At 41.2% G+C, this 26,200-nt stretch overlaps 1 protein-coding gene across 6 annotated transcripts in view; it reads left to right on the top strand.

The window, feature by feature from the left end:
- LOC112219707 (calmodulin-regulated spectrin-associated protein 1-B) overlaps positions 1 to 25,971 on the top strand; it is a 131,969-nt gene extending 105,998 nt beyond the window's left edge. For 2 of the 6 annotated variants that reach the window (XM_024381214.2, XM_024381212.2), the window contains 5 exons: positions 6,499 to 6,561; positions 12,725 to 12,815; positions 12,923 to 13,038; positions 21,790 to 21,908; positions 24,181 to 25,971. In XM_024381214.2, coding sequence (XP_024236982.1) covers positions 6,499 to 6,561; positions 12,725 to 12,815; positions 12,923 to 13,038; positions 21,790 to 21,908; positions 24,181 to 24,474 — 683 coding nt within the window. In that variant the 3' untranslated portion in view covers positions 24,475 to 25,971. Of the gene's footprint in view, positions 1 to 6,498; positions 6,562 to 12,724; positions 12,816 to 12,922; positions 13,039 to 21,789; positions 21,909 to 23,314; positions 23,374 to 24,180 lie in introns of those variants that run through there. The other 4 variants (XM_024381215.2, XR_006079432.1, XM_024381213.2 and 1 more) reach the window with 4 other exon arrangements.
- Positions 25,972 to 26,200: the final 229 nt, after the last annotated feature.

The raw sequence follows: 26,200 nt of genomic DNA, 5'->3' as shown, positions 1-26,200 counted from the left end.
CTTGAAAATATGGAGAGTGGTACTCAAACAGGATGCATGTTTTGAAATATTTGTATTCTGTACAGGCTTTTTTTTTCTCACTCTGTCAATTAGGTTAGTATTGTGGAGTAACCGCAATGTTGTTGATCCATCCTCAGTATTCTCCTATCATAGCCAATAAACTCTGTAAATCTTTTAAAGTCACCATTGGCCTCATGGTGAAATCCCTGAGCAGTATCCTTCCTTTCTGGCAATGGAGTTAGGAAGGACACCTGTATTTTTGTTGTGACTAGGTGTATTGATACACCATCCAAAGTGTAATTAGTAACGTCACCATACTCAAAGCGATTTTCAATGTCTGCTTTTTGTTTTACCCATCGACCAATAGACTGAGGGAACTTACAAATAATTGTATGTGTGTGGTACAGAGATGCAAATATTATAATTCTGAACTTATTTAGGCTTGCCATAACAAAGGGGTTGAATACTTATTGACTCAAAACATTTCTTCACTTTGCTCTTTGTCTGTTGATACCACTGACGTGTGAGTAACAAGAGGTAGGGAAAATGGAGAACTGTTTGTCTGTTGATACCACTGACGTGTGAGTAACAAGAGGTAGGGAAAATGGAGAACTGTTTGTCTGTTGATACCACTGACGTGTGAGTAACAAGAGGTAGGGAAAATGGAGAACTGTTTGTCTGTTGATACCACTGACGTGTGAGTAACAAGAGGTAGGGAAAATGGAGAACTGTTTGTCTGTTGATGACGTGTGAGTAACAAGAGGTAGGGAAAATGGAGAACTGTTGTGAGTGAGTAACAAGAGGTAGGGAAAATGGAGAACTGTTTGTCTGTTGATACCACTGACGTGTGAGTAACAAGAGGTAGGGAAAATGGAGAACTCTTTGTCTGTTGATACCACTGACGTGTGAGTAACAAGAGGTAGGGAAAATGGAGAACTCTTTGTCTGTTGATACCACTGACGTGTGAGTAACAAGAGGTAGGGAAAATGGAGAACTGTTTGCCAAATATATTTTCCAAAATTGTATGTGTTAGTCATGCACATCCCCAATTTTATTTCGTAGTTAGCTCCTTAGCTAAAGCGCCATTATGACTAAGGTAGTTAGTACAACGTTTAGTCAACTAAGCGAGAACACTTTCTTGTCCACACATGCTTTGATCTCCACAACGGAAGTAGTAGGCGCGAGTACCCTGACGACTCACACTAAATTATTCCACAGCTCTGTCATTCACTTCAAGGAACTAACATCCGTGGATTAGCAGGCCTATGTTAATTAATCAGTTATTGATCTGTCCTCTTGACATACAGTGCCTTCAGAAGTATTTACACACATTCACTTTTTCCAAATTTTATGTTACAGCCGAATTTAAAATGGATTAAATTGAGATTTTGTCACTGATCTACACACAATACCCCATGATGTCAAAGTGGAATTATGTTTTTAGAAATGTTTACAAATTAAGTAAAAATGTAAAGCTAAAATGTCTTCAGTCAATAAGTTCAACCCTGTTGTTATGGCAAGCCTAAATACAATGCATTTGGAAAGTATTCAGACCCCTTCAGTTTTTCCACATTTTGTTACCTTATTCTAAAAAATACTAATCAACCTACACACAACACCCCATAATGGCAAAGCGAAAACAGGTTTTTAGAAATGTTTGCAAAAACAAATTTACATAAGTATTCAGACCCTTTGCTATGAGACTCAAAATTGAGCTCAGGTGCATCCTGTTTCCATTTATCATCCTTGAGACGTTTCTACAACTTGATTGGAGTCCACCTGTGGTAAATTCTATTAATTGGACATGATTTGGAAAGGCACACACCTGTCTATAGAAGGTCCCACAGTTGACAATGCATGTCACAGCAAAATCCAAGCCATGAGGTCGAAGGAATTGTCCATAGAGCGCCGAGACAGGATTGTGTCGAGGCACAGATCTGGGGAAGGGTACCAAAAAATGTCTGCAGCATTGAAGATCCCTAAGAACACAATGGCCTCAATCATTCTTAAATGGAAGAAGTGTGGAACCACCAAGTCTCTTCCTAGAGCTGGCCGCCTGGCCAAACCGAGCAATCAGGGAAGAAGTGCCTTGGTCAGGGAGGTGACCAAGAACCCGATGGTCACTCTGACAGAGCTCCAGAGTTATTCTGTGGAGATGGGAGAACCTTCCAGAAGGACAACCATCTCTGCAGCACTCCACCAATCAGGCCTTTATGGTTGAGTAGCCAGACGGAAGCCCCTCCTCAGTCAGACACATATCAGCCCGCTTGAAGTTTGCCAAAAGGCACCTAAAGTACAGAGAGATCCTTGATGAAAACCTCAGACCGGGGCGAAGGTTCACCTTCCAACAGGACAGCGACCCTAAGCACACACCCAAGACAACGTAGGAGTGGCTTCGGGACAAGTCTTTGAATGTCCTTGAGTTGCCCAGACTTGAACCCGATCGAACATCTCAAATCAAATTTTATTTGTCACATACACATTTTTTGCAGATGTTATTGTGGGTGAAGCGAAATGGAGAGACCTGAAAATAGCTGTGCAGCGACACTCCCCATCCAACCTGAGAGAGCTTGAGAGGATCTGCAGAGAAGAATGGGAGAATCTCCCCGAATACAGATGTGCCAAGCTTGTAGCGTCATACCTAAGAATCAAGGCTTTAATCGCTGCCAAAGGTGCTTCAACAAAGTACTGAGTAAAGGATCTGAATACTTATGTATATGTGATATTTCCGTTTTTATTTTTAACAAATGTGAAAAGAAAAAAACGTTTCCTTTGTCATTATGGGGTATTGTGTGTAGATTAAGGGGGGGGAAACAATTTAATCAATTTTAGAATAAGGCTGTAACGTAACAAAATGTGGACAAAGTCAAGGGGTCTGAATACTTTCTGTATGCACTGTACTTTCAGGAGTAAAGATGTGCTTACCCATTCACATAATAATGCAGTAATAGTGTTTAACATGATTTTTAAATGATTACCACATCTCTGTACCCCATACAATACATACAATTATCTGTAAGTTCCCTCAATCGAGCAGTGAATTTCAAGCACAGATTCAAGCACAAAAACCAGGGAGGTTTTCCAATGGTTTGCAAAGAAGAACAACTATTGGAGATATAACTATTGGGATATTCAATGTCTGATAGGTAAAAAAACAAAAAACAATCAGCATGGTGCAGTTATTAATTACTCTACAAAGATACAGGCGCCCTTCCTAACGGGATTTCACCAGAGTTTAATGGCTGTGATAGGAGATAATTGAGGATGGATCATTGTAGTTACTCCACAATACGAACAAAAATTACAGAATGAAAACAAGTAAGCCTGTACAGAAAAAAATATTCCAAAACATGTACCTGTTTTCAATAAGGCACTTGAAGTAATACTGCAAAAAAATGTGGCGAAGACATTCACTTTTTGTCCTGAATACAAAGCGTTATGTTTGGGGCAAATCTAATACAACACATGAATACCACTGAATACCACTCGATATATTGTCAGCATGTTGGTGGCTGCATCATGTTATGTGTATGCTTGTCATCGGCAAGGACTTGTTTTTTAGGATAAAAATAAGCAAAATAGAGCTACGCTCAGGCAAAATCCTAGAGGAAAACTAGGTTCAGTCTGCTTCCATCAGACACTGGGGAGACAAATTCACCTTTCAGCATGACAATTACCTAAAACACAAGGCCAAATATACACTGCAGTTGCTTACCAAGACAACATTGAATGTTCCGGAGTGACCTAGTTACAGTTTTGACTTAAATCAGTTTGAAAATGTAGGGCAAGAATTGAAAATGCTTGTCAACAACCAACTTGACAGAGCTTGAATAATATGTTAAAGAATAATGAGAAATATTTTACAATCTAGGTGTGAAAGCTCTTAGAGACATACATAGAAAAGACTCACAGCTGTAATTGCTGCGAACGGTGATTCTAACATGTATTGTCTCAGGGGGTTGAATAATTATCTAATCAAGATGTTATTTTCCATTAATAAAAAATAAAAATCTTTCACTTTGACAGAGTATTTTGTGTAGATCGTAGACAACAAAAAATGACAAATCCATTTTAATTCCATTTTGTAACTTTCTGAAGGCACTGTAGCTGTATGATTCTAACAGTAGTCTGCTATTGGTGTGGTCATGTCAAAAGTCCTTCCTCCCAATTAAGTTTCTAAGTGAAAATTGCCAGAACTATCTGAGATGCCCAAAATATGGCCTGTTGTGGAATCGCCCAGTAGGAAATGCCTTTGTCATTGGGATGTCGGCAGATTGAATTTAGATGCTACCTAAGATTGCGGGGAGAGCACCAGATTTTGGCTAGCTAACTGCTAGGTATTTTTGACAAACTTTTGTAGCTAATGGCAACATTGCCTCGGTCTAAAGTAAATTTGACTACATCATAATGATGACAAAAGTTGTTTCGTACTAATTATTTGCGTACTTTAGCAATGCCATCGTATTTCCAAACTACTATACTGTAATTTAGACACTAAACAATCATTAGCCCCTGTTGAGAATGATTGGGCACCACTTGACTTTCGGGAGTCACTATTGCTGAGAACGTTCATAACAATGGCCTACTAATTCCAGGGTTTTTCTTTATTTTTACTATAAAATCATTGTAGAATAGTGAAGACATCAAAACTATGAAATAACACATGGAATCATGTAGTAACCAAAAAAGTGTTAATCAAATGTGAGTTTCTTCAAAGTAGCCACTTTGCCTTGATGACAGCTTTGCATGCTCTTGGTATTCTCTCAACCAGCTTCATGGAGGTAGTCAACTGTAATGCATTTCAATTAACAGGTGTGCCTTGCTAATTTGTGTAATTCCTTCCCTTCTTAATGCGTTTGAGACAATCAGTTGTGTAGGGGTGGTATACAGAAGATAGCCCTATTTGGTAAAAGACCAAGTCCATATTATGGCAAGAACAGCTCATATAAGCAGAGAGAAACCTTACTTTAAGACATGAAGGTGTCCATCATTACTTTAAGACATGAAGGTCAGTCAATCCGGAAAATGTCAAGAACTTTGAAAGTTTCTTCAAGTGCAGTCACAAAAACATCCAGCGCTATGATGAAACTGGCTCTAATGAGGACCGCCACAGGAAAGGAAGACCCAGAGTTACCTCTGCTGTAGAGGATAAGTTCATTAGTTACCAACCTCAGAAATTGCAGCCCAAATAAATGCTTCACAGAGTTCAAGTAACAGACACATCTCAACATCAACTGTTCAGAGGAGACTGCGGGAATCAGGACTTCCTGGTCGAATTGCTGCAAAGAAACCACTACTAAAGGACCCCAATAATAAGAGGAGACTTGCTTGGGCCGGTGACTTGTTTGATACGTTTCATGTACACATTTTATTAGAATATTTATGAAATGCACATTGTTATATTTGGTGTAACCCTCTCACCCATTGTTATATTTGGTGTAACCCTCTCACCCATTGTTATATTTGGTGTAACCCTCTCACCCATTGTTATATTTGGTGTAACCCTCTCACCCGGCTCGAATTTGACTCTCACGATATTACCTTAGAATATCTCAACAGCATGGGATGTTAGGTGAGAAGGACATCTCCAATAAGAATCCCTATTGTCGCTAGGGTGATGACAACTAGGGTATTAACTTCCGATAGAATGATTATAGATCCTTATTATTATATAAGAATATGCTTTCCCATTCATTAAAATGAAACAGAAATAGTAAATGACTCCATCAATGCAACAGACATAAGGTTCAAGATGGATATCATCACATTTTCAATGTACCACATCAAAATAAATGAAAATAATAAACCCCAATGTTTTTTCATAACCCATGTCCAAATTACTGGCAAGCTATGTAAAATATATGCATTAACGACATTACAGTTCAGGAGCAATTCGATCACCTTTTAAATCTAATACCAATGAATGAAAACAAATAATCTCTATACTTGGTTTTAACCAGGGTATTAACCAGGGTATTAACCAGGGTATTAACCAGGGTATTAACCAGGGTTTTAACCAGGGTATTAACCAGGGTATTAACCAGGGTTTTAACCAGGGTATTAACCAGGGTATTAACCTGGGTTTTAACCAGGGTATTAACCAGGGTTTTAACCAGGGTATTAACCAGGGTTTTAACCGGGGTATTACATTGGTGACACTTTTTTCCCTCAACTCCAACCCCATTTGATGCATGGAACGGATGTGGGTGGAGCTATGTCTACATAAGGGTGCAAAAAAAAAATTGTTTAAGTATGGTATAATATATTTCCATTTTCTATAACACTTTTTTTGGTTACTACATTATTCCATATGTGTTTCAGAGTTTTGATGTCTTCACTATTATTCTACATATGAGTAGGTGTCCAAACATTTGACTGGTACTGTAGGTGCATCCCATGAATAGCACAATGTGTTGTGTGTGTGTTTGTATTCTTTGTTTAGCTTTCCTGTGTGTGTATTGTCTGTTTAGCCCTCGCGTGTGTGTTTTTGTCACCCAGGTTATTCTCTGAGAGCATCCATGTTGATGAGAGCCCAGGGATCAGCAGCAGGCAGTAGGGGAGGTGAAACATCTAACCTCATCTGCATGACCCCCTGACCTCATAACATCATACCATACCTCATATGGTATGGTATGATGGTTTTTCCTGGTCATGTCAGGAAAGAAGTTCCAAGCCCAACCCACAACCCCTTCAGAAAGTCTGATCATGTGGACCACTAGCCCCTTTCCCCCTAAGCAGATGTGAGAGAATTGCATAGATTTGTGTAATGTGATTGGCTTACTTTGCCCACTTATAGGATTGGGGGAATTTTCTCTACATCTCTCTCTCTCTCTTTCGGTATCTCTCTTACTCTCTCTCGTGGCATGCCATGAGGGTAAGAACCTGATTGTGCCTGGCTGAGCAAGCAGAGAGCAATGCCTGAGTTTGCAATGAAACATTTTAAAAGGTTTGCATATCAGTCCACTGCTAATGTGACATCACACTGTGCCTGCTGCGTTGTGCCTTCCTGGCTTGTGTAAGCATGGGTTAGGGTTGGGCGATATAACAATAGCATCGTCTATCAACGATGATTGACAGCCATTGTCCATGGTTACAACATCGATATGTAACAGATGATGGTTTAGCCTATTGGAACTTGACTGGCGCTGCGCAGTACAAAAAAGTATCACAATGCTCAGCAGGGACCCAAGGGACATTCCGAGTCATTTGCATATTGCTATTTGCTATACCCTATTTCAATAAATGTGATTTATAGCCTACAGAACCCAAGAGAGGGAATGTAGACCAGACGGAGCAGAGAATTCCACCAAAGCAGCACAAAATGTCTAGTCAGAAAATATTTTTATCCTCTCTCTGCCTAAACCAATTTTTCCATCTCAAAAAGTGATTTGAATAGTCTTAAGGTAGCCAGAGGACTAATAATGATTGAACAAGCAATATCAATAGCCTACAGAAAAATCCAACGACAAGCTTAGTCAAGTTTAAGTTTATTAAGTAATAAATTATCTATGCGGGTCAGGAAAATTCCTCAATGCGAGGTTGAGAGGCTTTGTAGGACAATTTGGCCATTTGCTTATCATAAAAGCTTTAAGACAAGTTAAAGTTATGAACAGTAGCGTATTTCCCAAATATTCAAGCTTTTAAAGAATAAAAATAATGAAAGTATATAGCCTAGGCATAGGCAATTTTTTATGAGGCAAATAAAAATTATTTTCCAGTCGTGAAGACTGTAGACTGCTTCCATCCAGCCCATGATGTAGGCCTATAACCTCTTGGGGCTAGGGGACAGTCGTGTCCCACTTGGGCAAAAAAACAGGGAAAATGCAGTGCAGCAAATTTTTTTAAATTATATAAAATCAAACTTTCATTAAATCACATATGTAAGATACTCAATTAAAGCTACACTCGTTGTAAATCCAGCCAACATTTCTGATTTTAAAAAGGCTTTTCAGCGAAAGCATAAGAAGCTATTATCTGATGATACCACAATGTCAACAAAGAGAGTAGCATATTTCAACCCTGCAGGCGCTACACAAAACGCAGAAATAAAATATACAACATGCATTACCTTTGACGAGCTTCTTTTGTTGGCACTCCAATCTGTCCCATAAACATCACAATTGGTCCTTTTTATTCAATTAATTCCGTCCATATATATCCAAATGTCCATTTATTTGACGCGCTTGATCCATAAATAACAGCTTCCAAAAATGCAACGTCACTTTCAAAAGTTGCCTATAAACTTTGCCAAAATATTTCAAACTACTTTTGTAATACAACTTTAGGTATTTTTAAACGTTAATTATCGATCAAATTGTAGACGGGGCAATCTGTTTTCAATACAGGAAGAAAACAACCCATGCTCCTTTTCACATCTTGCGCAACGCTCAACAGTGTTACCCAGTTCCTAGATGGCCTTCTTCTTCATTGCACAAATGAATAACCTCAACCAAATTCCAAAGACTCGGGACATCCAGTGGAAGCGGTAGGAACTGAAAACAGGTTCCTAAGAAATATCACTTGCCAATGACAATAAAGGGAACAGACAAGAGGCCCAAAGAAAAATATTCTGAACAGTTAGTCCTCGGGGTTTTGCCTGCTACATAAGTTCTGTTATACTCACAGACATGATTCAAACCGTTTTAGGAACTTCAGTGTTTTCTATCCAAATCTACTAATAATATGCATATCTTATATTCCTGGCATGAGTAGAAGGAAGATGAAATTGGGCACGCTATTTATCCAAAAGTGAAAATGCTGCCCCTATACCTTAAGAGGCAGCCCGCTCCTCATCACAGACCTGTTATGCTTCTATACCAGAAAGGAATATTAGAAAATATTTGCCATTGCCTTCACTTAGCCTCTGCCCAAGTATTCAACAACATGATTTGTCCACTTGAGTTTGATTCCGCATTATAGCCCAACTGTCGTTTTTGGGGGAATGGTGGCCAATCGGGGCGAGAGCATCATATACGATGATATTTTATGTGTACATAATCACAATAGAACAGGTTGACGTCACCTAACCATTTGGGGTGTGGGTGTGAGCAGGGTTGGGTAGTTTACTTTCTAAATGTAATCCGTCCAAACTTGTAATCAGTAACGTAACTTTTGGATTACCCAAACTCAGTAACTTAATCTGATTACATTCAGTTACTTTTAGATTACTTTCCCCTTAAGAGGGATGTATGTTGGTAATTGTATGTTAACAATTGAACAACATCTATTGCAGGATAAATCAATGTTAAAATTTACATAGCTGGCCATACATGGATGTTTAATTTTACTTTATGGGTTGGTTATGTTGGCTTATTCTAACCCATCTCCTTCTACTACATATAATAACACGATTCAATTTTATCATTACATTAATATTTATAATTTATAATTCCAAAAATGGATGTAGCAACTACAGATTGCCCCTTTTTTAAGTCTATCAAAAGTGTGCGAGTTTGAGCATGTGTCCATTAGGGCTATGGATTTTTTTTTAATGTATTATTTCTTACACTGTTACCCCAGGAAATCTCAAGTGTTATTACATACAGCCGGGAGGAACTATTGGATATAAGAGCAACGTCAACTTACCAACAATACGACCAGGAATACGACTTTCCCGAAGCGGATTCTCTGTTTGGTCCACCACCCAGGACAATGAATCGGACCCCAGCAGGCGACCCAAAACAACGGTGTCGCAGACGGAGCAGTCTTCTGGTCAGGCTCCATAGACGTCGCCCACCGCTCCCGAGTATAATACTCGCCAATGTCCAGTCTCTTGACAACAAGGTAGACGAAATCCGAGCAAGGGTTTCCTTCCAGAGAGACATCAGAGATGGTAACATTCTTCACGAAACATGGCTCACTCGGGATACGCTAGAGTCTGTACAGCCACCTGGTTTCTTCGCGCATCGCGTACTCTATACCATCTACTGCATCTTGCCTATGCCGTTCGGCCATCGCTAACCCATATATTTATATGTACATATTCTTATTCATTCCTTTACACTTGTGTGTGCTGTCGTGTCTTTGGCTATGCCGGATTAAGTGATATGACATGCTATTCTATAAAACAATTTCTCCGTAATTCATATCACCTGATTGAGCTAATCATGTAAATGTAATTAACTAGAGAGTCGGGCATCACAAAATAATATTTATAGAGCTGTTATCTTCTGAATAAACTCTTAAAGACCTAGTAATATTTTACGTCAATAGCAGTCGATATCAATCCTCATCTTAATTCAGACTCATCTGAAAGTTGTCAATTCTTGGTTATCTGCACGAACCCTGGCTAACAATTTGAATCAGCAGTACAAAATTGGGTTTAATTATTTATTTACTAAATACCTAACTAATCACACAGAATTACACATACACATACTTAAATCATAACTTGATTACAAATTACGTCATAAAGGAAAACGTCCCTAGCGGGCGGAACAGATATGACAGCTTGTTACACAAAGGAAAAGGGCTGGGTTTGAGTGAAAGAGCGGGAAGACTGAGGGACACAGGGAGAAGCTGTGCTATCATAAATACAGTATCTGATGCATTCTAAATTACTTGTTATTATTTGGATAAGGAAAATGCAATAAATATGTACTCTGAGCTGCGCTTCGGTAGGTTGGTGGTAGATGGAAAGCTGTGTTCCTTCCTAACCCTCGTTGCATCTGCGGTTGCTAACTCAACGGCTAGGAGGTATCACTTCTGTAGTGAATAAGAGTTAAAAATTCATACCATTCGCAACCAAGCTCACGCTGATGTTGGCTTCGTTCTGTAGTTATTATCTGAACCATTCTGACATTGGACCGTCGTCCTCACATCATCGGAACAGGAAGTTGTATTGTCGTCAAGGGCTTATATAGGAAGGGAGAGGAGGGTGTTTGAAAAGTTTTATAGCCCATGTCCCTTCACAGGGGCGGGCCACTGATTGAGCAGCCCTATCTTATGAAAACCCACATCTCACATTTTAGAAGCTAAAATCACATTTCATCCCATCACGAATCATTTAATATTCAAACATTTAAATGTAACAACAATTCCATGTGAATCCGATAACTTTCCACTGTAGAGTTTGTCATCTTATCATTGATGAGAATGTCTCAGATGACAACCCGAACTGACATCATATTCATTAAGTACCACCATGTCAAATTGTTCGGATTACCACAATACAGTTAATTTCCCCCCACCTACTGATGTTCCCAGAATCTCTATGTTAACCAAGGGTTTTGCAAATGTAACCTCAGTAGGGTAGAGAGAGGAAAAAAGGGGGGAAGAGGTATTTATGACTGTCATAAACCTACCCCCCAAGCCAACGTCATGACAGTGTATAAGGTAGTTTTTGTGAAATTGTTAGATTACTTGTTAGATATTACTGCATGGTCGGAACTAGAAGCACAAGCATTTCGCTACACTCGTATTAACATCTTTTAACCATGTGTATGTGACCAATAAAATTTGATTTGGATCTTGGTCTTTTTTAAGTTAGATTGAGCAATAAAATCCCCACTTTTATTCCACAGGCTGGGATCCGCACAATTCAGTTGTTGCAAGAGCGCATTTTTCAATGGCTGTCTAATGGTTTCAAAAACAATGATTGATAGGCAGCTTAAACTTAAACCATTATTGGGTTCAAATACACATTTAGATTTCTGAACAGCCATCCATAACAACCACAATCCATAAGGCTCAAATAGCTAAATGAGAGAGCAGCAGTGTGATTCACATTAATGCCCTATGTAGATGTCAATAATAAGTGATATCCATATCACCGTAGACTACACCACTGCTGTCACCCTGACAGCAGTCGCACCATTGGAAGAAATAGCTTAGACTGTAGCCTACAAAAGCCTATTCCTGCTCTTTTCCCGGGAACCATCAAACACATTTGGTGTGTCATCATAGTGTTCTCTGATTTATGGTCAGACTTGCTCGGGTGGAACAAACTTAAACTTGCAACTTTTTTCAATGCTGATTTGAATGTCATTGACAAAAAAGAGAAGTGTCAAAGTTTTTTTGCGCCAATATCCTTTCTGAATTCAAAAGTAATCCTACAAGTAATCATCTAGCTTTTCAAAAGTATCTGTAATCTGATTACAATATTTTAGCTTGAAACCGATTACAGTTACCGTTTTTTTATTTATCCCTTGTAATGGATTACATGTAATCTGTTACACCCCAACCCTGGGTGTGAGTGATGGTCAAGAATTGGGAAAGGTTTGTATTCGTTTGCTAATAATTAAATACATGTACTCTAAATTTACAAATGCATCTATTGAGTAGATTACGTTATAACCACTAACCAGGTTACGGAAGACATTTTGATTGTTTGAAGTATGTCAAGTGCAGTGAAAATATGTTCAGTTTGGTTTTCAGCTGTGTATCAGAACAAACAGTAATTGGAAAGACTTGCATACGACAAATATTTTGTCTTTAGACCTGTTTTACATGAACATGCCAGTACTTCAGTACCAAAACATGTTTGCATACTCGAGCAGACATTCTTTCAAATGCCCATCCCTAATAAAGGTTATCTTCCTATGCTGCTTGTATGTGGATGGTTAATGAATACCAGTGAAATGAGTGTTCAGTGTCTGTTTTTATTTGGTGCACACAGACATACAGTGTATTTACAATAATAATAATATATGCCATGAAGCAGACATTTTTATCCAAAGCTTCTTGTTCTATGGTATTGATTAACTCTTGTCTCGTTGACTTCCAGAGGACATTCGCCACTGTTTCCAATCAGGCTCCACTCTCTCCTTGGCCACCGAGACAGTGAGTGTCACTTTTGGAGGAGCCAAACCACAGAGGTGTGTGTGCGGCGTATGTGCAGGGTTGGGTGCGTGTGGTTGTTTGTGTGATTATGTGTCAGACAGACACCCTGTTAACTGTGTGTGTGTGTGTGTGTGTGTTCCAGGCGTGGGTCGGTGGAGTCGTTCCCTCTTCTAAGCATGAACTCCAGTAGGAACATGGAGAGAGACTGGGAGAATGGCTCTACAGCCTCCTCCATCACATCTACAGTAGAGTACAATGGTGAGTATTAAACATGCACCCACACACACCTGAGTACAATGGTGAGTAGGTGTGTGAATGTTTTAAATTTAAACAAAATTGGGATCCTAACAAAAAGAAAAGAAAATCACAACATTTTAATCACATTGTAGCTGGGCTCGATTACTTTTCACTAATGATGCGAATGTGTCTTCACTCTGTTGCGTGTGGAATATTCTAGCCTATTCATTGATGATAGGCCCTGCTATACTAAAGTTCCAAGACATTGCGAAATACAACATTCCATTGCGAGATACAGCTTTTGATTGCAGATAGATAGGCCTAGTGTATGGTTCTGACTGTCTCTGCCTGGTGACCAACATGCCCATACTTTTGATTGCAGATAGATAGGCCTAGTGCCTTCTGACTGTCTCTGCCAGGTGACCAACATGCCCATACTTTTGATTGCAGATAGATAGGCCTAGTGCAAAGTTCTGACTGTCTCTGCCTGGTGACCAACATGCCCATACTTTTGATTGCAGATAGATAGGCCTAGTGCCTTCTGACTGTCTCTGCCTGGTGACCAACATGCCCATACTTTTGATTGCAGATAGATAGGCCTAGTGCAAATTTCTGACTGTCTCTGCCTGGTGACCAACATGCCCATACTTTTGATTGCAGATAGATAGGCCTAGTGTATGGTTCTGACTGTCTCTGCCTGGTGACCAACATGCCCATACTTTTGATTGCAGATAGATAGGCCTAGTGCCTTCTGACTGTCTCTGCCTGGTGACCAACATGCCCATACTTTTGATTGCAGATAGATAGGCCTAGTGCCTTCTGACTGTCTCTGCCTGGTGACCAACATGCCCATACTTTTGATTGCAGATAGATAGGCCTAGTGCAAAGTTCTGACTGTCTCTGCCTGGTGACCAACATGCCCATACTTTTGATTGCAGATAGATAGGCCTAGTGTATGGTTCTGACTGTCTCTGCCTGGTGACCAACATGCCCATACTTTTGATTGCAGATAGATAGGCCTAGTGCCTTCTGACTGTCTCTGCCAGGTGACCAACATGCCCATACTTTTGATTGCAGATAGATAGGCCTAGTGCAAAGTTCTGACTGTCTCTGCCTGGTGACCAACATGCCCATACTTTTGATTGCAGATAGATAGGCCTAGTGCCTTCTGACTGTCTCTGCCTGGTGACCAACATGCCCATACTTTTGATTGCAGATAGATAGGCCTAGTGCAAATTTCTGACTGTCTCTGCCTGGTGACCAACATGCCCATACTTTTGATTGCAGATAGATAGGCCTAGTGTATGGTTCTGACTGTCTCTGCCTGGTGACCAACATGCCCATACTTTTGATTGCAGATAGATAGGCCTAGTGCCTTCTGACTGTCTCTGCCTGGTGACCAACATGCCCATACTTTTGATTGCAGATAGATAGGCCTAGTGCCTTCTGACTGTCTCTGCCTGGTGACCAACATGCCCATACTTTTGATTGCAGATAGATAGGCCTAGTGCAAAGTTCTGACTGTCTCTGCCTGGTGACCAACATGCCCATACTTTTGATTGCAGATAGATAGGCCTAGTGTATGGTTCTGACTGTCTCTGCCTGGTGACCAACATGCCCATACTTTTGATTGCAGATAGATAGGCCTAGTGCAAAGTTCTGACTGTCTCTGCCTGGTGACCAACATGCCCATACTTTTGATTGCAGATAGATAGGCCTAGTGCAAAGTTCTGACTGTCTCTGCCTGGTGACCAACATGCCCATACTTTTGATTGCAGATAGATAGGCCTAGTGCAAAGTTCTGACTGTCTCTGCCTGGTGACCAACATGCCCATACTTTTGATTGCAGATAGATAGGCCTAGTGCAAAGTTCTGACTGTCTCTGCCTGGTGACCAACATGCCCATACTTTTGATTGCAGATAGATAGGCCTAGTGCAAAGTTCTGACTGTCTCTGCCTGGTGACCAACATGCCCATACTTTTGATTGCAGATAGATAGGCCTAGTGCAAAGTTCTGACTGTCTCTGCCTGGTGACCAACATGCCCATACTTTTGATTGCAGATAGATAGGCCTAGTGCAAAGTTCTGACTGTCTCTGCCTGGTGACCAACATGCCCATACTTTTGATTGCAGATAGATAGGCCTAGTGCCTTCTGACTGTCTCTGCCTGGTGACCAACATGCCCATACTTTTGATTGCAGATAGATAGGCCTAGTGCCTTCTGACTGTCTCTGCCTGGTGACCAACATGCCCATACTTTTGATTGCAGATAGATAGGCCTAGTGCCTTCTGACTGTCTCTGCCTGGTGACCAACATGCCCATACTTTTGATTGCAGATAGATAGGCCTAGTGCCTTCTGACTGTCTCTGCCTGGTGACCAACATGCCCATACTTTTGATTGCAGATAGATAGGCCTAGTGCAAAGTTCTGACTGTCTCTGCCTGGTGACCAACATGCCCATACTGTGCCACTCCCCACTCTCTCCGTCCCTCGCACGCTATAATAGATGCAAGTGTTTGTGTTCTCGGAAGTACAGCAACTAATCAGTCTCCTCTGTTCAAAATACTGAATCTTTTATTTTAACATGGGAGGACCTATTGAGACATAGGACTCTTTTCCAAATGCGCCCTGTATATTACAATATAAATATACACAACCGTTCAAAAGTTTGGAGTCACTTAGAAATGACCTTCTTTTTGAAAGAAAAGCACATTTTTTTGTGCATTAAAATGACATCAAATTGATCCGAAATACAGTGTAGACATTGTTAATGTTGTAAATGACATTAATGACTATTGTAGCTGGAAACGGCTAATTCTTAATGGAATATCTACAGAAGCCCATTTATCAGCAACCATCACTCCTGTGATCCAAAGACACGTTGAGTGAGCTAATCCAAGTTTATAATTTTTGAAAGGCTAATTGATCATTAGAAAACCCTTTTGCAATTGTTAGCACAGCTGAACAACTTTTTCTTTGCAACTCTGCCTAGAAGGCCAGCATCCCGGAGTCGCCTCTTCACTGTTAAAGTTGAAACTGGTGTTTTGCAGGTACTTTAAAGGCCAGTTTTATTGCTTCTTTAATCAGAACAACAGTTTTCATCTGTTCTAACATAATTGCAAAAGGGTTTTCTAATGATCAATTAGACTTTTAAAATGATAAACTTGGATTAGCTAACACAATGTGCCATTGAAACACAGGAGTGATAATCGTCTATGTAGATATTACATTAGAAATCTTCCATTTCCAGTCCATTTCCAGTCATTTACAACATTAATGTCTACACTGTATTTCTGATCAATTTGATGTTATTTTAATGGACAAAAAATGTGCTTTTCTTTCAAAAACGAGGACATTTCTAAGTGACCCAAAACGTTTGAATGATACTGTACACATATACACATACAGTGGGGCAAAAAAGTATTTAGTCAGCCACCAATTGTGCAAGTTCTCCCACTTAAAAAGATGAGAGAGGCCTGTAATTTTCATCATAGGTACACTTCAACTATGACAGACAAAATTAGAAGAAAAAAAATCCAGAAAATCACATTGTAGGATTTTTAATTAATTTATTTGCAAAATATGGTGGAAAATAAGTATTTGGTCACCTACAAACAAGCAAGATTTCTGGCTCTCACAGACCTGTAACTTCTTCTTTAAGAGGCTCCTCTGTCCTCCACTCGTTACCTGTATTAATAGCACCTGTTTGAAGTTGTTATCAGTATAAAAGACACCTGTCCACAACCTCAAACAGTCACACGCCAAACTCCACTATGGCCAAGACCAAAGAGCTGTCAAAGGACACCAGAAACAAAATTATAGACCTGCACCAGGCTGGGAAGACTGAATCTGCAATAGGTAAGCAGCTTGGTTTGAAGAAATCAACTGTGGGAGCAATTATTAGGAAATGGAAGACATACAAGACCACTGATAATCTCCCTCGATCTGGGGCTCCGCGCAAGATCTCACCCCGTGGGGTCAAAATGATCACAAGAACGGTGAGCAAAAATCCCAGAACCACACGGGGGGACCTAGTGAATGACCTGCAGAGAGTTGGGACCAAAGTAACAAAGCCTACCATCAGTAACACACTACGCCGCCAGGGACTCAAATCCTGCAGTGCCAGACGTGTCCCCCTGCTTAAGCCAGTACATGTCCAGGCCCATCTGAAGTTTGCTAGATAGCATTTGCATGGTCCAGAAGAAGATTGGGAGAATGTCATATGGTCAGATGAAGCCAAAATATTACTTTTTGGTAAAAACTCAACTCGTCGTGTTTGGAGGACAAAGAATGCTGAGTTGCATCCAAAGAACACCATACCTACTGTGAAGCATGGGGTGGAAACATCATGCTTTGGGGCTGTTTTTCTGCAAAGGGACCAGGACAACTGATCTGTGTAAAGGAAAGAATGAATGGGGCCATGTATCGTGAGATTTTGAGTGAAAACCTCCTTCCATCAGCAAGGACATTGAAGATGAAATGTGGCTGGGTCTTTCAGCATGACAATGATCCCAAACACACCGCCTGGGCAACGAAGGAGTGGCTTCGTAAGAAGCATTTCAAGGTCCTGGAGTGGCCTAGCCAGTCTCCAGATCTCAACCCCATAGAACCTCTTTGGAGGGAGTTGAAAGTCTGTGTTGCCCAGCAATAGCCCCAAAACATGACTGCTCTAGAGGAGATCTGCATGGAGAAATGGGCCAAAATACCAGCAACAGTGTGTGAAAACCTTGTGAAGACTTACAGAAAAAGTTTGACCTCTGTCATTGCCAACAAAGGGTATATAACAAAGTATTGAGGTAAACTTTTGTTATTGACCAAATACTTATTTTCCACCATAATTTGCAAATAAATTCATTAAAAATCCTACTATGTGAAGTGTACTAAGTGTACCTATGATGTGTACCTTGTGAAGACTTATCCTACTAAGTGTACCTATGATGAACATTACAGGCCTCTCTCATCTTTTTAAGTGGGAGAACTTGCACAATTGGTGGCTGACTAAATACTTTTTTGCCCCACTGTACATACATACATACAGTCATGGCCAAATGTTTTGAGAATGACACAAATATTCATTTCCACAAAGTTTGCTGCTTCAGTGTCTTCAGATATTTTGTCAGATGTTACTATGGAATACTGAAGTATGATTACAAGCATTTCATAAGTGTCAAAGGCTTTTATTGACAATTACATGAAGTTTATGCATAGAGTCAATATTTGCAGTGTTGACCCTTCTTTTTCAAGACTTCTGCAATCCGCCCTGGCATGCTGTCAATTAACTTCTGGCCCACATCTGATGTCAGCCCATTCTTGCATAATCAATGCTTGGAGTTTGTCAAAATGTGTGGGTTTTTGTTTGTCCACCCGCCTCTTGAGGATTGGCCAAAAGTTCTCAATGGAACAAAGGTCTGGGCCCAAAATATCAATGTTTTGTTCCCCGAGCCACTTAGTTATCACTTTTGCCTTATGGCAAGGTGCTCCATCATGCTGGAAAAGGCATTGTTCATCACCAAACTGTTCCTGGATGGTTGGGAGAAGTTGCTCTCGGAGGATGTGTTGGTACTATTCTTTATTCATGGCTGTGTTCTTAGTCAAAACGGTGAGTGAGCCCACTCCCTTGGCTGAGAAGCAACCCCAGGGCCTCCCGGGTGGCGCAGTGGTTAAGGGCTGTGCCACCAGAGACTCTGGGTTCGCGCCCAGGCTCTGTCGTAACCGGCCGCGACCGGGGAGTTCTGTGGGGCTATGCACAATTGGCCTAGTGTCTTCCGGGTTAGGGAGGGTTTGGCCGGTAGGGAAATCCTTGTCTCATCGCGCACCAGCGACTCCTGTGGCGGGCCGGGCGCAGTGCGCGCTAACCAAGGTTGCCAGGTGCACGGTGTTTCCTCCGACACATTGGTGCTGCTGGCTTCCGGGTTGGATGGCGCTGTGTTAAGAAGCAGTGCTTGGTTGGGTTGTGTATCGGAGGACGCATGACTTTCAACCTTCGTCTCTCCCGAGCCCGTACGGGAGTTGTAGCGATGAGACAAGATAGTAGCTAAACACGAAATTGGGGAGAAAAAGGGGTAAAATGTATAATTTTAAAAAAAGAGAAGCAACCCCACACAATTGTGAGTGAGCCCACTCCCTTGGCTGAGAAGCAACCCCACACATGAATGGTCTCAGGATGCTTTACTGTTAGCATGACACAGGACTGATGGTAGCGCTCACCCTTGTCTTCTCCGGACAAGCTTTTTTCCGGATGCCCCAAACAATCGGAAAAGGGATTCATCAGAGAAAATGACCTTTTGCAGAATATCAGTCTGTCCTTGATGTTTTTCCTGGAGAGAAGTGGCTTCTTTGCTGCCCTTCTTGACACCAGGCCATCCTCCAAAAGTCTTCTCCTCACACCTGCCTGTTGCCATTCCTGAGCAAGCTCTGTACTGGTGGTGCCCCGATCCCGCAGCTGAATCAACTTTAGGAGACGGTCCTGGCGCTTGCTGGACTTTCTTGGGCGCCCTGAAGCCTTCTTCATAACAATTGAACCGCTCTCCTTGAAGTTCTTGATGATCCGATAAATTGTTGATTTAGGTATAATCTTACTGGCAGCAATATCCTTGCCTGTGAAGCTCTTTTTGTGCAAAGCAATGACGGCACGTGTTTCCTTGCAGGCAAACATGGTTGACAGAGGAAGAACAATGATTCCAAGCACCACCCTCCTTTTGAAGCTTCCAGTCTGTTATTCAAACTCAATCAGCATGACAGAGTGATCTCCAGCCTTGTCCTCGTCAACACTCACACCTGTGTTAACGAGAGAATCACTGACATGATGTCAGCTGGTCCTTTTGTGGCTGGGCTTTGGCATTCAGTTCATTTGCATGGCAAAGAGGGACTTTGCAATTAATCTGATCACTCTTCATAACATTCTGGAGTATATGCTAATTGCCATCATACAAACTGAGGCAGCAGACTTTGTGAAAATTAATATTTGTGTCATTCTCACTTTTGGCCACGACTGTACATACAGTTGAAGTCGGAAGTTTACATACACTTCAGCCAAATACATTTAAACTCAGTTTTTCACAATTCCTGACATTTAATCAGAGTAAAAATTCCCTGTCTTAGGTCAGTTAGGATCACCACTTTATTTTAAGAATGTGAAATATCAGAATAATAGTAGAGTGACTTATTTCAGATTTGATTTCTTTCATCACATTCCCAGTGGGTCAGAAGTTTACATACACTCAATTAGTATTTGGTAGCATTGCATTTAAATTGTTTAACTTGGGTCAAAGTTTCAGGGAGCCTTCCACAAGCTTCCCACAATAAGTTGAGTGAATTTTGAAAAGTGTGTGAGGAAGGAGGCTGACAAACCTGACTCAGTTACACCAGTTCTGTCAGGAGGAATGGGCCAAAATTCACCGAATTTATTGTGGGAAGCTTGTGGAAGGCTACCCGACACGCTTGACCCAAGTTAAACAATTTAAAGGCAACGCTACCAGGGATTTTTTTACGGATTAAATGTTAGGAATTGTGAAAAACTGAGTTTAAATGTATTTGGCTAAGGTGTATGTAAACTTCTGACTTCAACTGTACATGCACACACACGCACACGCACACACACACACAAAAATACACAGTCATGGTAAGCACCAATAAAACATCACAAATCACCCATAAAAATGGTTATATTCCTCCACAAATACGTCCCCAATCAATTTAAAGTACTTTTTCAGGACAGAGTGGTCTGCACGCAGTAGGCAAGCAAGGTTATTTGACTGACAGTTCTGGTCACTTAGTGATTAGTCCTACTTTAGAAGCAGCATTCCTTGACAGACAAGTAAAATTACCGTTCAGTGGCGCTTCGAAACTATCTCCAGAGAAGGTTTTGTGTCTGCATTTATTAAAAAGCCGTAGTGTGCCCTTACATGCTGACCGGACGCGTCACGTGTGCGAGGGTTTCAAAATAAATGTACACATACATGTTATTCAATCATTGCACCCACACTGCTCGCGAGCGTTTGCAGAAGTTGGTTCTATTTGTGATGCTCAACGCGCTGCAAGTCCTGCCTCTCCCATCTCCTCATTGTTTTTTTAGGAGCATATACTCACGTGGGTGATTAAAAGAAGAACTGAGGTCCAGAATCCATTCAGTTGTGGTACACCTTAAAGTTGGTTGCCAACCGCCATATAAAGTACGAAGAAGAAGCCTGAAGGAAGGAGGAGAAATTACTAGAAACAAATTCAGTTTACTGTTTTGTCTGTGGATTAATTGTCAGCGTAGAGGACCGTGTGCATTGTAAAATAACAACCCAATGATTACATCCCAGGACAAATGAACTAGCAACAGCAAGCTAGCTAAATTGCCCTAAATGTTTAATGCTTTTCGACCTGTCCCCACAATAATATAAATGGTTCAGAGTTTGTTTTGATATTTCAACCTGCGTGTCCTAATTACGTCTGGTGTGGGGAGACAAAATCAACATGCACCCGATGGTGTCTGGTCAGCATGTTACAGACAAACAAACATGCTGTAGCCGAGGCTCTTTTAAGGGTAGATGACTGTAGTAGATATAACTTCATTGCCCGGCCCTAGCAGTCATACATACGTAATAGGACCATTATTCTGCATTGTAAATTGACGTGGAATTTAATGATTGTTTTGTTATCGCTTTAACGGAAAATGGCTTTTTAAACATTGAGCAAAATGTTTCATTTGTCACATCCCTAATGGTGAGTATTACATACACACCAGAGTACAATGGTGAGCATTATGGTTTCTGTCCTCGTTGCAGGTCCCAAGCTGTTTAAGGAGTGTGTTTCCAAGTCCAACAAGCCGATAATCCACAATGCCATCACCCACTGCTGCCTGGCTGGCAAGGTCAACGAAGCCCAGAAGAACACCATCCTAGAGGTCAGTCCATCCATAGTATGGTAGTACGAGAAGGCCTCCATGATTTTACTGTAGCCAAAAATATCAATGCAACATGTAAAGTGTTGGTCCCATGTTTTGGGGACCGAGTGGCGCAGCGGTCTAAGTCACTGTATCGCAGTCCTAGAGGCGTCACGACAGACCCGGGTTCGATCCCGGGCTGTATCACAACTGGCCGTGATCGGGAGTCCCATAGGGCGGTGCACAATTGGCCCAGCGTCGTCCAGGTTTGGCCGGGGTAGGCCGTCATTGCCTAGTTAAGTAAAGGTTAAATACATTTTAAAAATGAGCTGAAATAAAATATCCCAGAAATGTTCCATAAGCACAAATATGTTTACATCCCTGTTAGTGTGCATTTCTCCTTTGCCAAGATAATCCATCCACCTGACAGGTGTGGCATATCAATAAGCTGATTGAACAGCATTATCGTTACACAGGTGCACCTTGTGCTGGGGGCAATAAAAAGCCACTCTAAATTGTGCAGTTTTGTCACACAACACAATGCCACAGATGTCTCAAGTTTTGAGGGAATGTGCAATTGGCTTGCGACTGCAGGAATGTCCACCAGAGCTGTTGCCAGAGAATTGAATGTTCATTTCTCGACCATAATCCGCCTCCAACGTTGTTTTGGAGAATTTGGCAGTACGTCCAACCGAACTCACAACTGCAGACCACGCGTAACCACGCCAGCCCAGGACTTCCACATCCGGGTTCTTCACCTGAGGAATCATCTGGGACCACCCACCCGGACAGCTGATGAAACTGTGGGTTTGCACAACCAAGAATTTCTGCACAAACTGTCAGAATGCATAGTGCCAACTGTAAAGTTTGTTTTTTCATGGTTCGGGCTAGGCCACTTAGTTCCAGTGTGAGGAAATGTTAACGTTACAGCATGTAATGACTTTCTAGACGATTCTGTGCTTCCAACTTTGTGACTAATTTGCGGAAGGCCCTTTCCTGTTTCCGCATGACAATGCCCTTGTGCACAAAGCGAGGTCCGTACAGAAATGTTTTTTCGAGATCTTTGTGGAAGAACTTGACTGGCCTGCACACAGCCCTGACCTCAACTCCATCGAACACCTTTGGGATTAATTGAAACGCCGACTGCGAGCCAGGCCTAATCGCCGAACATCAGTGCGCTACCTCAATAATGCTGTTGTGGCTGAGTGGAAGCAAGTCCCCACAGTAATGTTCCAACATCTAGTGGAAAGCCTTCGCAGAAGGGTGGGGGCTGTTATAGCAGCAAAGGGGGGACAAACTCCATATGAATGCCCATGATTTTGGAATGAGATGTTTGACGAGCAGGTGTCCACATACTTTTGGTCACTCTGCACAAACTGTCAGAAACTGTCTCAGGGAAGCTCATGCGCGTGCTCGTCTTTCTCAAGGTCTTGACCTGACTGCATCATAACCAACTTCAGTGGGAAAATGCTGACCTTCGATGGCCACTGGCACTCTGGAGAAGTGTGCTCTTCACGGATGAATCCCTGTTTCAACTGTACTGGGCAGATGGCGTCGTGTGGGTGAGCGGTTTGCTGATGTCAGCTTTGTGAACAGAGTCCCCTATGGTGGCGTTGGGGTTATGATATGGGCAGGCATAAGCTACGGACAACTAACACAATTGCATTTTATCGTGACGAGATCCTGAGGCCCATTTCTTTTAAGGTATCTGTGATCAACAGATGCATATCTGTATTCCCAGTCATGTGAAATCCATAGATTAGGGCCTAAGGAATTTATTTCAATTGTCTGATTTCTGTATATGAACTGTAACTCAGTAAAAAATAGTTGCTTTTATATTTTGTTCAGTGCAGAAGGCCTCTGCAATTTCAGTATAGACAATAAATTTTCCTCATTACCTGTGAAAATTATTTGAGGTGAGTCAATATTATTTTAGTTCTAGAAAGAGTCTAGAAAGATTTTACTATAGCCAATTAATTGTCCTCATTACTAGTGTCAAGAAGTTATATACAGTAAAAGAGAAAACAGTCTGAGTCAATAAAAACATCAGAATGTCTGGCCTAAATATTTTGAGGAAAAATGTATTTTAGAAAGATCAGCTTGAAATTGACATGGTATAATTGATTCAACAACCAATTTGTTCAAGTATGAACCAGAACATCAGTATTTATTTACAGCTAACTTGGTTATCCTGTTTTTTTTATATATCCCTCTGATTCCCACTGTAGAGTTTGATGTTCTTCTTCCCATGGTTACTAATGGTTGTTTCTTCCATCTGTCTCTCCAATGCCAGGAGCTGGAGAGGTGTGAGGCCAACCACCTGATGATTCTGTTCAGGGACGGTAGCTGCCAGTTCCGAGCCATCTACTCCTTCTCCCCCGACACAGAGGAGATTGTCAAGTTCACCGGCATGGGGCCACGCAGCATCAGCCGCAAGATGATCGACAAGCTCTACAAGTACAGCTCCGACCGCAAGCAGTTCAACTGCATCCCCGCCAAGACCGTGTCAGTCAGCGTGGATGCCCTGACCATACACAACCACCTGTGGCAGATCAAGAGGCCCAGCGGATCTTCTAGGAAGAAGTGAGGAAGGGAAGAAGAGGAGGACACACCATAGGCATTCATTCTACGATTGGGCAGGACCCAGTAGTCTCGGATATGACCATTCTGTGGGTTTGGCCTGTTGATGACGGGGGATTGGTCTATTGCTGTGTGTGTGTAGCCTTCGGATTGGTGTAAATGGCGGTCTCTGTGGAGATGGACCTGAGAATTTTAATGAACACCTTCCAACTAACCGAATGAGTCTTTTAAAGATTAGGAATGTTTTTGTTTTTTCTCAAGGCAGTTTTCTGCATGTGGCACTTTTTATGTTTGAAGTATTAGGTTTTATGCTAACTAAGGAATAGCCTATAGTTTAGCACTGAACACACTTCTTCTATACAGTACTTTACCGTTATGTAGTGGATCAAAAAGACAAAACAAAGTAATACTGAAACTACAGACTACTGAAATAAGTGCAAATAGAGGCAGCACTGAAAGTACAGACGCTACAGACTTATAATAATAGAAACCACAGCCATTGTCAAAATTGTTGTTCTAGTCGGGCAAAATCCTGCAGCTGTGACCCCTCTGATCTCCTTCAAAAGGCTATTTATTCAATAATACTAGTATGGGCTTTTAAGTTATTTTACCATGAATAAACTTTACTTAACATTTTTGAAAATGATGAGAAAGATATGGTCAAGTCTTGTTTTTGTGTGTTTTTTTTCAGATGTTTGTGGAAAGGGGGGTTGGGAATGCGTGGCTGTGTGTCTCTCTGAATGTGTTTACTCGTTAAATGATGCTTTAACAAAGGTTTTATCATGCAGTGGAATAAGCTCCACCACTGTTTAATTCAGTTAGAAGATGAATGCTCTTGTCCCAGGAGAAGGGAGGCTCATCATTTCCTCAGTGTTATTGTTAGTGGTGAGGTGGTGATTAGTATTTACTCGGTTCCAAACGAGCACGCTTTGGGTTTCAGTCTATCTACAGTATGTTACAGCAGAATACTGGCCCACGATCAATGGTACTCATGAAGATCCAAATCCACTGAATGCTCAGCTCACTCTTACCAGCAGAGAGACACCAAGGTCTTCTGCTCCTTTTCACTAACACACTGGAACCTGATCTGAAGTAACTGACTAGGTTTAGGATTTTTTCTGGCAATGTGATCTGGCCAGGACAACAAAAACAACTATTGGCCCTACTTGCAGCCTATAACATGAGCCAGGATTTTTCCCTAGTCACATGGTCGGGGAAAAGTCCTGGCCCCATTCATGACCTACACCTGCTGTCTGTGAGTCTATGACTGACTATGCCTCAAGTTCATTCAATTCAAGGGAAACTGGACAATACTTGATATTATTTGCTGCATTTTGTACATGTGAGTAGTGGTTTTGTATATACTGTACCACCTTATGTTTACTAAAAGTTGGCGCAATTTAATTTTTCATTACTGGCTTTAAAGATTGTATTTGTTTCTTTAAAATATTCTACTATATATTTATTTTGAAAAACACTAGTGTAATAAATAATACTGGTAAACGAACAATGGTTCCTTTGCTTTGTTGCCCATGATTTCATTTAATTCATGAATATTTATTTGTATTGGGGTTTTTTTCAGCTGTTGATCATAATGCATTGCTTCTAAACTGGATTAAGATCTTGATTTATCGTGTCATTATCGCATCATCGGGGATAGAGTGCAAGCAGAGCATTGGAAAAGTCACATACAAATAACACTACAGTCTGAAGTATAGCCTATGATTTAAGCA

Source organism: Oncorhynchus tshawytscha, linkage group LG20 (assembly GCF_018296145.1).
Source record: "Oncorhynchus tshawytscha isolate Ot180627B linkage group LG20, Otsh_v2.0, whole genome shotgun sequence".
Taxonomy (NCBI): Eukaryota; Metazoa; Chordata; class Actinopteri; order Salmoniformes; family Salmonidae; genus Oncorhynchus; species Oncorhynchus tshawytscha.
Note: the sequence above shows the minus strand (reverse complement) of the source record. Positions and strands in the feature narration are given on the sequence as shown.